Below are 14,188 nucleotides of genomic sequence, written 5' to 3' on the forward strand. Positions count from 1 at the left end.
TGTCCCCAGAGCCAGCAAACTCAGTGGCGATCCAAGGGTTGCGGATGTGATGCCAGTGCCAATGACTCTTATAAATATCTCTGCAGAGCACCCAAGTCCAAGGGTTGTAAGAAGTGGAGAACTGCTTCGCAGCATTCCTTGATACCTTTGGGTGTAGCAGCAAGATCTTGTGTAAGAAGACATTTTTTTTGCACTTGTTTAAGAACTGGTAATGTTACTCCATTAGGTAAATGATTAGTGAAACTTAGGAATTAATTGTTATGTTGAGACATTGAAGGGACACAATTTGAAAAGTCTTAGGTCAAAGATAAAGGTCAAGGTAGAAAGGTAGAGAAATACACTGCCGTGGTAGAGGTAACAATTTTACTCAGAGTAGATAAACTTTGAGGGATAAATTGTTCTATTGCAATGTGAAAGCGATTCAATTTTGAAAGTCCTAGGTCAAAGGTCAAGGTTGAGAAATAAGCTGCCGTGGTGAAGGTTAGAATTTTACTTATAGTGTAGTGAAACTTTCAGGGATTAATTTTTATGTTGATACATGGAAGTGATTCAATTTTGAAAGTCCTAGATCAAGGTTAATTTCGAGAAATAACTTCCCGTGCGTGAGGGAGGTCACAATTTTACTCGTAGTGAAACTTTCAGGGATTAATTGTTATGTTAAGATGGGTAAGTAATTGAATTTTGAAAGTTCTAGGTCAAAGGTCAAGGTTGAGCAAAAGGTCTAAGAAATAAGCTGCCGAGCAGAGGTTACAATTTTACTCAAGGAGTATTGAAACTTACAGGAATGAATTGTTATATAGAGACATGGAAGTGAGTCAGTTTTGAAAGTCCTAGGTCAAAGACCAAGTTCAAGGTCGAGCAAAAGGTCGAGAAATAAGCTGCCATGGCAGAGGTCACAATTCTACTCATAGAGTAGTGAAACTTACAGGAATTAATTGTTATGTTGAGATGTGGAAGTGATTTAATTTTGAAAGTTGTAGGTCAAAGGTCAAGGACAAGGTTGAGTAAAAGGTTGTAAAATAAGCTGCCATTGTGGAGGTCACAATTTTACTCATAGATTATTGAAATTTTCAGGGATTAATTGTTATGTTGAGATGTGGAAGTGATTCAATTTAGAAAGTCCTAGGTCAAATAAAAGATCGAGAAATAAGTTGCCGTGGCATAGGTTTGCACTCTACTAAGTGCCTATCTAGTATAAAAAATTTTGCTTGTACTAATGAGATGAAGTAGAATGAGATTGTTAGACTAATTGTGAATATAAATACCCTTGTAGTAAACAGAGCAAACACTTATGATGTGTGCATTGAGTCTGTGCTGCACTTCATTATTCCCAAACCATCTCTGAGATTTCATTTATTTTCCAACTGCTGGATTCCACATCTCTTCGTAACATTCTCATTTGTAATAAGGTAATCCCAAAGCTCTACAGCCATCAATCTTAATTTTTTATAGTTACATTGGTTCAAGGTATCTCCAGTTTAGATGCATGTGTTAATGTATGCTGAATGAATAATTACTGTATACAGTATATACTTTATAAGGTGTAGTAGTTTTAGTTATAAGATTCTTGGGTGGAGTGCAATGGAAAATTCATATCATATATGAGTCAGTGACCAAAAGATGGTGTATAACAGGGGTTCCTAACAGGTGGGTTGCGACCCCTGCGAAGCCCTAGCAAGGGGGTCACCCGTAAGAATCTCCCTGCCTCTGTGGAAGAGGTGCTTGATTCTGTAATCAAAATTGTGAATTATGTAAAAACTGCAGAACTCAACACTTGGCTATTTTAAGAACTGTGCAAAGACAAGAATGGTAGCCACAAAGTTCCTTTTTACACAGTAGTATGTTGGTTATCAAAAAGTAACATGGCAACCGTGTCTCTGAGATGAAAGTTGAAATAGTTATTCCTGGAGGTTCAAAAAAAAAAAAAAAACCAGATCTTGTGGCTCACTTATAAGAGAAAGCATGGATTAAAAGGTTGCATACCTGACATTTTCGGGTGACTGAACAAAGCTAAATGGGAAGCTCCAATGAAGGGAAACAAATGTTATCCTTTTTCAGGACAGTCTCCAGGCATTCGTTTCCAAACTGGAAAACTGACGTTGGAAAACTAATCTTCTGCACATCGCTATGTTCAAAATGCTTTGTGCAGTGATGGATGAATCTCAGATCCAATTAGATCAACTCCTCAAGGATGAAATTACTGAACATCTTCAGTCTCTAGAAAAGGAATTTTGAGTGATACTTTCCTGAGCTGGCAGAGGGAGAAGTGGCCCTTTGTTCGTTTGATTAAGATTTTCTTTCCTATAGCAAGAATGGGCTATTGCATTAAGGCAGCCCACAAGAGGGATGCAAAGCCCTGTTAAGGATCCCATTTTGTACTGCACTTAATGTGTCTAACATCCCAGAGGAGATCCAAGATGAATTCCTGGATCTAAGGAATGAATCTTCAGCTTGTGATCTCTTCAAGGAGAAATCAGTGATTCATTTCTGTTGGGCTACTCCAAAGTCAGCATGACAGCCTTATGTGTTCTTGTTCCTTTTACATCTACTTACTTGTGTTAGGCAGGGTGTTCAACTCTTTGTCAATTTAAAAACTAAGAACAAAAATAGATTGGATGTCAGGAATACATGAGACTGGCTCTAACAAAGGCTCGACCACAAATTTCAAGGCTTGCAGCTCAAATGCAACATCAGGCATCCCACTAGGTGGGTTTGAAAGCTATGGAACTCTATGTATATTGATAATATTGCAAGAATGATGATGTTCTTTCTGTAAACTAGATTTGGTCACTGGTGAGATTTAGTTTGCCAATGAATGATTACACGATACTGGATGATTTCTCTTAGGTTTGATTGTTGTAGAAAACTGTTTATGTTTTATCCCTACCATCACCAGCTTGATTTTCATTTTATTTTTTGTTTTGTTAAGGAGAGAGAAAGAAATGGTAGCTTTAAAAACTCATTCAATAATTCTGTAATTATTTATTGGCAAAGTAAATTACAGTAATATTACAAAGTTTATAATATTGCTATGGTTATTAGCTTCTTTTTGTGAATTATTGTTTGATTAATGCTATGATTTAGTTTGCCAATAAATAATTACAGAATTATTGATTATTTTTTAGGCTTGATAGCTGTGGAAAACTATGAATGTTGATAATATTGCAAGAATAATTATCCTCTTTTTGTGAGTTAAGGTTTTGATCAATGCTAATTAAAAAATTATTGAATGATATTTTTAAAGATACCATTATTTTCTCTTAAAAAAAATAAAAAAAAATAAATCAAGATGGTTATAGTAGGAGGTCGTGTGGGTTTCAAGGTTTTGGGTAAGGAGTCGCAAGTGCAAAAATGTTGGGAACCACTGGTGTATCGAATGACTGGAAAATATTCTCGACTGAGATCTCAAAGATTGAGAGGGTGTTAACATTAGACAATGAGTTGTGGGAAATTATAATCCAGGTAACTGGTAGATATTGAGGATGCAAATTGCAGACAAGTAGGAAGGCCTTGAAATAATTGGAAAACCAGATGAGATCAAGGTAGTGCATAAAACAAGAGAGAGTAGACATTGCAAGGGTAATCATGAAGGAGATGCATGAGCTGCACAAAGGATTTTGGCCAGCTCCGAAGATACAGTAAATGAAGTATCCAGCATAACATCTATTAAAGGTTCAGGAAATTTTATATTACAGTAACACTTATTATCAGAGACTAAATCTCATTTCAAGTAAACATAATTGAAACTATAAATTTTTCAAGCCAAACATCTAATAAACTAATCAAATTAGGTTCAAATTATCTAAACAGAGGTAGAAAATCCTTTACTGTATCCACTAGAAACCAACCTGACCCAACAGGACATACAACCTGAAGGATAAGGGGAACAATAGCAAAAGGAAAATAGAACACCCTGAAAGTAGACCCTAACTTGATACTTACACTTTCCTTCTTTCTCTTTTCTTATGTATAGCACCTCTCTCTTTAGCTCATTTTTCAGCCAAATATAAAATCAGTCATCCATTCATCAGACAGGCATTCACAATTGGTACCGTGATTAGACACGGTGCAAGTGCAATTGCAAAGGGAAAGTATTTCATATGAGGATTTACTTTGACAGATAAAAAAGCTTATTGACCTTGCAAGCCCTACAAAATCTGGTTTTAACAAACTTGGAAGATATACCTGAATAATTCCTAACAAACCTGCATAATTCAAAAGCACTAAAACAACCAGAAATTTTGCAAAAATGGTGACCTTTGAATTGAGATTCTAGATACCTGTTGAGGCAATGAACGGTTCTCTTCCCAATTAATCCATGCAAAGACTCCTTTTACTTTTGGGAACAAAAATAGCTTTCATACAAAATAAAGAAAAAGGTTGTGTTTTTTAAGGATTGTTAAATTTATTCCTTCTTGTAGAAGAATAACATATAAATTCCTGGCAAACATTGAAATAAATTATTTTATTTTAACAATTGTTATAGTAAAAATCACTAATTGAATACTTTTCAAATCAATAGTTTAGATATTCATTTATCTTTTAATTTCATACTTGCTGTGTCTCAATGCCTGTTTATTATCTGCCTTACAAAGCAAGATCCTCCCAAAGTTACGGAAATTTTTGATATCTAATGAAGACTGTCCTTCCATAGCAAGAATCATTTTTTGTCTCCCTTACTTCTCCTTTCTCTATGCTCTTAAACATTTCAAGCCTTGAAAATCCTTTATAGTACTTGTTTTATATTTTACAGACTGTCACCTCTTGCCACATCATATCTCACACTGGATACAAAGTTGAGCTCACTCTTAAACATCTCCAACTGCATTCACATGGCCTCTTCTTCATAATGACCGCTATTTTTTGTTTTTGCATTCTTTCTCATCACCCTAAACTTTATTTTTCATAAGTTTAAGGCATAAAACTTAAGTTTTTTTCTCATTTGTCACATTTCAACTTTTTTATTTTTATTTTGTAACAGGTATGGACGTGTGGCACAAACTCGCATCATCAGCTTGGTTTAAATCCACCCCCTGAGACTGTTTATACTCCAAAGCTTCTTACATGGCATAAAAATCATAAAGATGAGGTTATTGTAGGCATTGGTGCAGCAAGGTATCATTCAGTCATTTGGACCTCTCGAGTTCTTTATTCTTTTGGTCTAAATGCTGGACAGTTGGGCCATTTCAAGAATGACAATGAACACACTATTATCAATCCTAGAAGTGTAACTTCCATAGTCTTGAGAGAAGAAGGAACTTTAGCTTGTGTTGGAGTAAGTGATGGAGCTACTGTGGTTTCAACATCCTTTGGAGATGTTTATGTTTTACACCAATATCAAACAAGGAAGGTTGCCTCAAGAATGCTAGGAGTTGTGAAAGTGGCTTGTACTGGTGGTCACCTAGATTCAAGAGTTGGACCAGAGGGTCTGACAGAGAAAGGTGGAACTTCTCTAAAAATTGCTGTGCTTATAGGGGGTGGTGTTGGCCATCTTTACCTTTGGACAGAAGAAACTGCACACTTATCGCGTTGCTTGTTCACAATTAATCGTAAAATAAATCTTACAGATTTCTGTCTTAATGTAAATTCTCTTGCAATTGTAACTGATGAAGGGGAGGCATTTTCTGCGATTGTTCTACCACAACGTGAAAGCAAAGCTACTGACAAAGTACTTGGGAAGCCATGGGGACCTTCTGGCAAATTTAATGAGTTTGTTGATCGAAGCTCGTGCATTGTGCTGCGCCTCACTCGCATTGTTGCTCTTCATCGAACAGTTGCAATCATGTGTGATCCAAAGGGCCGGAATTTTGCTGCTCTTCAAAATGATCCCAACAGCTTTCTTTTGGATGTTCCACAGATCAGTAAAAGTTCCATAGGTGAAGACCTTGGCAATCTGTTGCAGGAAACGGTTGAAGAAGACTCCGTTCATGATATTATCATTGAATGTGGAGGTCGTAAATTTCCAGCTCATTCCTATATTTTGGCACATCACAGCCTGTATTTCAGAGAACTGATTTTAGAAGAGGGAAATAAAAATGATGATACCCATTCAAGTGTTCAAAAGGTGTGTGGCAGTCTTCAGGACTCTGAGAAGAAATGCATAATTATCTCTGATATCAGACCTGAAATCTTTCAAGAAGTTCTTAAGTACATTTATTCTGGGTTCTGTCAACTAACGACATTAGGTCAATGTCAGTTTAAAGTATTTCCAGATACAGAAGCTTCACGTAACTCTAATGATGTTTGTAATGATAATCATATATTTAATAGAGACCTCCAATACCCCTTGACTTCAAGGCAAAATGGTAACACGGCTAACAAAGATGAGAAACTACAATCAAAGAACTCTAATAATAAAAAGAAGAAGAAAACTCCAAAGAACATTGAAGCTAAAAACAAACCGTCCAGCATCAAACGTCCATTAGAAATCAGTCATTTATCTGTTCAGAAAAAGCCTTTGCAACTTTTGTATGCAGCTGCCAAAAAATTGCAGATAACAAAACTGATGCAGGATGTAGATAAACTTGAATTGGTCGATGGATGTATTCAGCTGAAATATGGCTATAGTCAGAGGTAATTATGTTTCTTTATTCTTATGATAAATTTTCATTGAAAAAATATTTCTTGCAGTTTCATTTTTATATGTAATAATGCTTTTTGTTCCTATGCATCATACAAACCTTTATCCTTTAATTCGGAAAATTATTTTGAGGAACCCTGTCCCCTTTCAAGTCAGAGATTCCTCGCTTTTGTATAAAACGCTGTTGAGTATGGGTGGACAAATAGTTCCTGTCAAAACTTATATTTTTTCTTTCTTTTTACAGGCAGTGAATGAAAGCAATGTTTGCCGGCGGAAAGCTGGCCGCTGCAACTGCTTTATAGCTAAACTGGCTGTGGATCCACACTCCCTTTGTGCCTCTTTTAGGGGGCACATGTGTTTGCAGGCATCCCCCTTTTCTGAGTATCGATTGTGGCCTCTGGTGCAGTGGCAGGCATACTCCTTGAAGGGAAAGAACTGAGTAAGGTGTTCATTGGAGTTGTACTGGGTATCGCCCAAAAAGATGCTGCCAAAGTCTGCTGCCACTGCTGTCTTCCCTGGGGTGTGACTGCTGCTGCTGTCCCTAGGTTGGTCTCACGGAGTACGTTGCAAGGGTCAGGAGATTCTGGACTGACATCGGCTGGCTTTTGAGGTTTCACTGGTGCGTGGGAAATGCTTAGTGTCTGCCACTCCCTCTGGAAGCTGAAGGCCTTTCGCCCATGACTGTGCAGGCTGCTGACGATGAATTTGATCTAAGGAAGTCTTGAGCTTTCTTAAGTTTTTCAGGTAGGCCCTCCATGCCTAGTTGAGGGAGTTGTTAGTTAAGGCTACCTTTCCCCCGGTGTCCCCTGTGCATTTAAGTGTATCCCAAGTGTCCCCGGTGACACCATTAATGAGCGGCCTGGTGTTTCACCAGTATCAGAGAGCCAGGTGGTTCGCCACCTTAATAAACCGGAAAAACAATGGTAAATCTGGGTCTGTTAGCCTTTGGCATGGCAGGTAAGGTGCCGGAGTTAGGAGCCGTTTCCTCCAAAGGCTTGAAATCGTAATGGTAAAGTTAAGGGTAAGGTGTGACCCAGAGTCCAAACCTGGTGTGACCCTGGGTCCTGACCCAGTGACTGATTTCTACCCCTTTCCCTTTGTGCATTGCCCCGACCCTTGTGCCTGGGGGTTGGGGACCTGTTTTCTTAGTGTCAGTGGTTATGCCCCAGCACTGCTTGTTGTGGGGTTGCTTGGCCTTATGAATGTGCCTTTCCCTCCCCCAGTGAGAGAGTGCCCCAATATTGTGGGTCCTGTTGGAGCAACCTGTATTGTTTCTCCACACAGTGAAATATCATCGTCTACAGTTGCTAGGACCTCGACCACTTGGGTTGTAGAGCCAGGAACGAGAGCCAGGAAAAGGAAGAAGTATGTTCTATATTCTTCCTCCTCATCTTCATCCTCTGACTTCTTTCGAGTCTTTTTCTTGGATGAAGAAGAGGAAAAGGTTGAAGAAGTCCTGGAAGATCAGCCGTAGCCACTGGGATAGGGATCCCCGATACATTACCTTTCTTTCATGGGGTTGGACAGCACCCGTATGGTTCCCAGCCCCCACTGTGTGTCCTGGCCCTGAGCCTTGACCAGGTGCCCGCAGACACGTGGCCGAAACTGAAGCATATGCCCCTGTACACTGTCTGTTCCAAGATTGGTGGGAGAGTTGCGGTGACCTTTATCTCCCTTCCAGGACACTGGACGCCTGCTCCTCTCCCTACCATTGAGTTGTCACTGCGTTGTAGAAATGATGGCACTATTCAAGGCCGTACTCGAGTGCATGCATGCTTTGGTAGGACACATTTGTGGGGTGGAAGGCTTTGTTCCCCATGCATAGGAGCAGTTGGCTGTGGCTGTCCCAACCCACAATAAGGGATTTAGCTTGTATCTACCCCAATTCTATCAGTCTCTCTGCCTGGATGTCTCATTGCGGATGTCATCCCCCGATTACGTTCCTGGCTCTGCCCTTGGGGCAGAAAGATTGTACTGGGGGGTGGGGGGGGAGGTGGAGCAGATTCTCTGGATCATGCTGCCTCACTGTCAACCTTGATGCTGGACAAGGGTGCCTGGGGGCAGGGATTCTCAGGACTCTGGACTGGGGTCTGACCCATGGAGGCTGACTACCCTAGTAGGAGAGTTTATTTGCGAAGATCTGCGCTCATTTGTGAGTGCAACGGCCTGGGGGAGGTGACTGTCTCCATGCAGGACTTCGGTCATTGATTGGCACTTAAGGGTTCCTCAAAGATAGAAGCCCTTGTAGTTACCTTGGTCAGACCCTGTGGACTTGGCCTTGGATTTAGGTGGATGATCAGATCTGTGTGTCTGAGTATTCATTTCATTCTAGCAGGTCAAGCAAGATCCTGCCACCACCACTCTATAGGCAGCAGAGGTTTATGCCGGAGTACGCCTCGCCTTTACCTCTGCAGGTAGACTGAAGGCAGAAAGCATGTCCTTCCTTACCAGTCTCTTAAGTCGGCAGCCATGGTGGCTTTAGCCTTGGCTTCTCCCCACAGTGTTGCCTGGCTCGACCAGTCATCAGGAGCAGTTAGGTACTTCGCAAAAGTCGATGACGTTATCAACCCCGGAGGCTTTAGAGGCTTACAAGACCTTTATGCTGTTGGTCAGGAAGGCTCTCAGCTTCCTTGCCCACCAGACAGCAAACCTGTGGGCTTAGTAGGGTTTGAAGCGGGAGGACACAGTAGTTTCTAGGATTTCAAAGCAGGTTAGCCCGAAGGTGGTGTTGACGTTGAGGAACTTTTTTGTGTGGAGCGCCACTTCTTTTCTGCTGTAGAGTCGTGTGCAGGTGGCATTGGAATCATGCAGGACTGCTTTGCAGAAATCCCTGATCCATCATGCTATCACTTTCAATGGGGCAGCGTCCAAACCTTGGGGTTATTCTAATCCTGCAGGATTGAGATCAAGGATCGATGGAACGTCTGACATCCATGAAAGACCTTGCCCTGCAGGCAGATGTGGAAAGGATGTTGGAAAATGTGCTTGAAGTCGTTGGAGTTGAGTCTTTGGGCTTCTACAGTCAACTCTTCCTGGTGGAGCAGGTGACAAAGGCTCGAGGCTGGTCATCGACCTTTCACTCTAAACAAGTTTGTGCATCAATCAAAGTTCAGGATGGAAACGCTGTTGTCTATCCTGTCTTCCGTCAAAGAGGGACTTCATGCTTTTGGTAAACCAGAAGAATACGTACTTTCAAGTGCCTGTTCATCAGTCCTCGGAAAGTACTTCTGTTTCTCCCCTTACAGTACAGTGTACCAGTGTTTCAGACTATGTACGGCTCCACAGGTGTTCACTCGGGTGTTCACCATGGTAGCCGCTTGGACCAACTCCCGATGGATAACGGCTGCTGATGCATCTCTACGATTGGTTGATCCTGGCCTCCTGGAAGGCAGTTGCTCCAGTATCGAGATCAGGTTCTCACATTATGCCGTGATCTGGGGATTGTAGTAAATTGGGAGAAGTCAAATCTTATACCCAAGCAGAGGTTCAAGTACCCTGGCATGCTGATAGACATGGTAGTAGCGAGATTCTTTCCTACAGGCTCAGAGAGGTTACGCTACCATTCTTGTCCAAGACATAAGTACCAGCTCAGCACTGGCAATGTCTTCTCGGTTATCTGTCCTTGGAAAAGCTAGTTACTCCTGGGCGACTCCACCAGAGGTCCCTTTAATGGTGTCTTGAAGGATCACTGGTCAGCCGACAGGGATACCCCATCCCATCCTGTTCTAGTGGGACAAGAGGTTACAACTAACCTGGTGGTTCGACAAGAACACCTCACCAAGGGAGTCCCTCTTAACTTCCCACCTCCAGATATGCAGCTATTCTCAGATGCATCAAAGGAGGGGTGGGGTGCATACCTAAACCTGGTTGTCTCTCGAGTGTAAACCAAAGAGAAGAGACATCTGCACGTAAACGTTCTTGAGATGCGAGCAACCATGCTAGGGTTGCAAGCACTCCAAAAAAATTTGAGGAAGCACTCGGTAATTCTGATAAGTGACAATACTACTTGACAAAGCAGATGCACATATGGGTGGCTTTTCATACCGTGAAGTTGTCAGCAAGATACTGTTCAGGCAAGAAAAATGTACTAGCAGACACATTCAGTCATCAGGTTGTAGGAGCAGAGTGGCTTTACATCCTCTGGTAGCAGAAAGGCTTCTTGCTCTTATTTTCCATGTGGCATGAATAGGAAGCACCCTGTGTTTTGCTCCCCCATTGCAAATCCATGCACATTGTTCTCAGATACCTTTCAACATCCATGGGATCACCTGCATGTCTTCGCTTTTCTGCTGTTCAGCCTGATCCGGCTGGTCTTGAATATTGTTGATTACGCCAAGACTCAGGATAACCCAAGTGGCTTACAGATGGCCTCATGCTGAGATATCCTGATCTGTTTTCTCTTCTGGTCAAGGTCCTAAAAGGACTACCCCTGTGGTCCACTCTTTTCTGCCAGTTGCACCTGCAGAAGCACCACCATACTATGGAGTCCTTAGCACTTCATGAGTTGAGACTATCCAGCATTTCCTTTTAGTGGAAGGCTGTTTATGAAGCACTGCACAGGTGTCTTGGTATCATCATAGGTCCTCTACAGATGCCTACCAGGCTAAGTGGGCCATCTTCTATAGTTGGTGTTGTAAATGGAATATTTTTCTGGTCAGTTCAACTTTAACACGTGGTTCCTCATCTTCCTTCACTGAGAGAAGCATCTCTCAGTCGTGGCTGTCAGAGGCTACCATTCAGCCTTGTGTATTGGTCTTTCAACTCAGGATATACTGTAGACCTCTCCATACCTGTTATTTCAGGTCCCTGGAGTGGGACATGACTTTGATCCTCAAGGCTGCTTGAACCTTTGAGAAGGTCATCAGAATCTCAAGTGTGATTTTTTATCAGCTCTATCGTTGATGAAGAGAGTTAGCGAGTTGCATGGTCTCTCTTAGGTAGTCACCCAGGCTGAACGGTTGAATATCTCCCTCATTCTGCGTTGGTCTTCATGGCTAAGACCCAATATCTAGTGGCGCATGATCCCAGGTTTGAGCCATTCTCCATCCCCTTTGGGAGGCGCCAGGTGGTGATCAAGAGATGCTCTTATGTCACATGAAGGCTCTGCGATGCTATCTGAAAAGAACCTGATACTTTAGTGCTAAGTGTCAGAGACATTTTTTTAGCACTGGCAGGTCAAAGAAGGTTTCAAGGAACACGGTCTCTTTCTGGCTTCATGAGTCAATCTGTAGATCTTTCGTTTCGGCTGACGATAGATTCGAAGCGTCAGCCAGGACAAGGGCTCACAAGGTCAGAGGAATTGGCCCACCCTCATTTTCAGGTGGAATCTGTCAAGGGGCCAATGGCTGAAGGCCAGTGTCTGGAAGAGACCCACCTTCACAGCCCTCTACATGCGGTAGTTTACCCACAAGTTCCTTGACCCCTCAGTGCTTGGATCTGTGGTGGCCGTTCAAGCCATGGTGTAACCAGCTCAGCTCCCACAAGGGACAAGGATGCATCTCGTCTATGGTAATGTTTAGATGTAAGTCTGGACTGAAAGGTAGTATAACAAGCTTTTCTCATTCATTCTTGTCCTCCTCTTTGGGATGCTTATAAGTTTCGCTTTAGAGCACCTTTCTTTAGTTTTAAAGAAGTATTCCTCTCCATCCCCCTTTATTAGGCAGGGGATGGTGAATTGTATACAAACCCATTAATCATCATACTTGGTATTTCATTCTAACTGACATCCCCTTCAGGGGAAAAGGGTTCTCCAGGTTGATCAAATACATTTACACATGTATAACCCAGGTCCTATCAGTCTTTCATCCTTATGAAAAACAGATAGGGAATGTGAGTGATCCTCTCTGTGCTTTGCCATAGATCAAGCATTGAACACATCCTTGAAATAAAATTGAATCTTCCAGTTTTGGTTCAAGGGAACTTCCAGCTCAACAAGCAGTGAATCTCTCTTCTTAAAAGGATGATTGTTTGTATACCACATAGAAATAAATGAAAGATTTTCAAAGTAATTTGTATTTTTCCTAGCTATACAAACCTGAGTCGTTAATTAGGGAGATTGTATTTTTCTGTTATTTCAAGTAAAATACAATAGCAAATGCAAACTTTTGAAAAAATATGTTTTATAATCAGCACTTAAGAAAATAAACTTAGAAATTTACAGTAGGTTATAGAATAAGTGTGCAGGTATATCTGAGGGTGACAAATCTTGAATGCAGCTACTGAGGGGTGACCCTCGTAGTGAGGGGTTAAGGATAGAGCTGCATTGTCAACTGATTTTCCTCTGCATAGAATTGATCAGGGTAACAAATGATATATTTTAAGTCTCCTCAGACAATATGACAGGTCTGAAAGGTGATTAGGTCTCTTAAGTTTGGATATGACCTTAGTATAGTATAGTCAGACTGGACTTCTTAGAGAACCTTTACATTGCTATATCAACAGTATTTCTTTGGAATGGAATTGATAAGGCAATGGTTAAGATTTTGGCTGGTCAGTTACAAAGGTGCTGGTTAGGCCTTTAAGCTTGGTCTTGGTTCTGGTATTGTGCATTTTTACTATGAATCCTTTCAAGAATTATCATTACTCGATGTGACCCAAAAGACATTGATTCTCTAGACTTTAAACTAGTTAAAGTATGTTGGTGAGTGTTTCACAAGTTGAGGAGGTTTCGCATTCCAGTAAAGTGTTTTCATTGGTCTTTCCTCAACCCAAGACTTAGTCACTATGACCCAGTTCTTGGAGTGGTGTGGGTCTCCATGTCAGTGTTTACTATTCCAGCTCTCCCATTATCTCAAGAATACAATTTGCTTTGATATCTTTCCTGTATTCAGAACTCGCATACAGAGGACTTGGGGCTGTTGTGTATGAAGAAAAACCTCAAGTTTCCTGTTTTCTTTACCAAGTAGTCTCCAAATCTTATGTCTTGTAAGAGAGCCATGCTCAACTCGTATTAGAGCACGTAAGATGTCTGCTATGCATGCAATTAGGTCTCTACCATTTTAGAAATTGATACTGCACTACCATTCTATGTTTATAATTTTTTCAATTAATTGCCTGTCTCTTCTCGAGAATGTTCCCTTGAGTCTCCCTTATGGAATAAACTTCCTTACTAGCTTCATTTCTAGAGGCCCCATCAAAATTAGGAGATACTCGGGCTTCTAGCATGGAGGCTGTCAAGCAATGGCTTACTTACAATTGCTTTTTGCAAGGGCACCAAGGTTATCTTAAGACCATGAATGAACTCAACAGCCAATCTTTACCACTTCAAATGTGATTCTTGCAGCATATGATGTGATAGGAAAAACCTGGATTGAATCAAAATGTTTATTCAAGTTGTAGTTGTCTTTCTACTGTAATGCATGTAAAGTACCTGAAGCTTGTCACTGTGATAAAGTACAGTACTGTATTACAGAACTACAATGTCCCAGGGGTTTTAGCTTGAAAGCCTCAACATAGGAATGCCATTTTTTTCAAAATGAGGGGCTTTTGATATTAGTTAAGGTACCAAAGTGGTATTTTTTCTTGGTGTTGAAGAACCTTGCAAGATATCATTTTGAACCCTTGGATATTGTTTCTCATAGCATTTGCCTCTCATAGCATTTGCCTCAT

The 14,188-nt window shown here is 41.1% G+C and overlaps 1 protein-coding gene across 1 annotated transcript in view; it reads left to right on the forward strand.

Annotated features, from left to right (window-relative positions):
* LOC137642628 (inhibitor of Bruton tyrosine kinase) overlaps positions 1-14,188 on the forward strand; it is a 176,977-nt gene that overhangs the window by 48,331 nt on the left and 114,458 nt on the right. Inside the window, exon 7 of the mRNA XM_068375345.1 lies at positions 4,982-6,573. Within this exon, the coding sequence (XP_068231446.1) occupies positions 4,982-6,573 (1,592 nt within the window). The remainder of the gene's footprint in view (positions 1-4,981; positions 6,574-14,188) is intronic.

The sequence above is a fragment of the Palaemon carinicauda genome, chromosome 6 (genome assembly GCF_036898095.1).
Source record: "Palaemon carinicauda isolate YSFRI2023 chromosome 6, ASM3689809v2, whole genome shotgun sequence".
NCBI classification, from domain to species: Eukaryota; Metazoa; Arthropoda; class Malacostraca; order Decapoda; family Palaemonidae; genus Palaemon; species Palaemon carinicauda.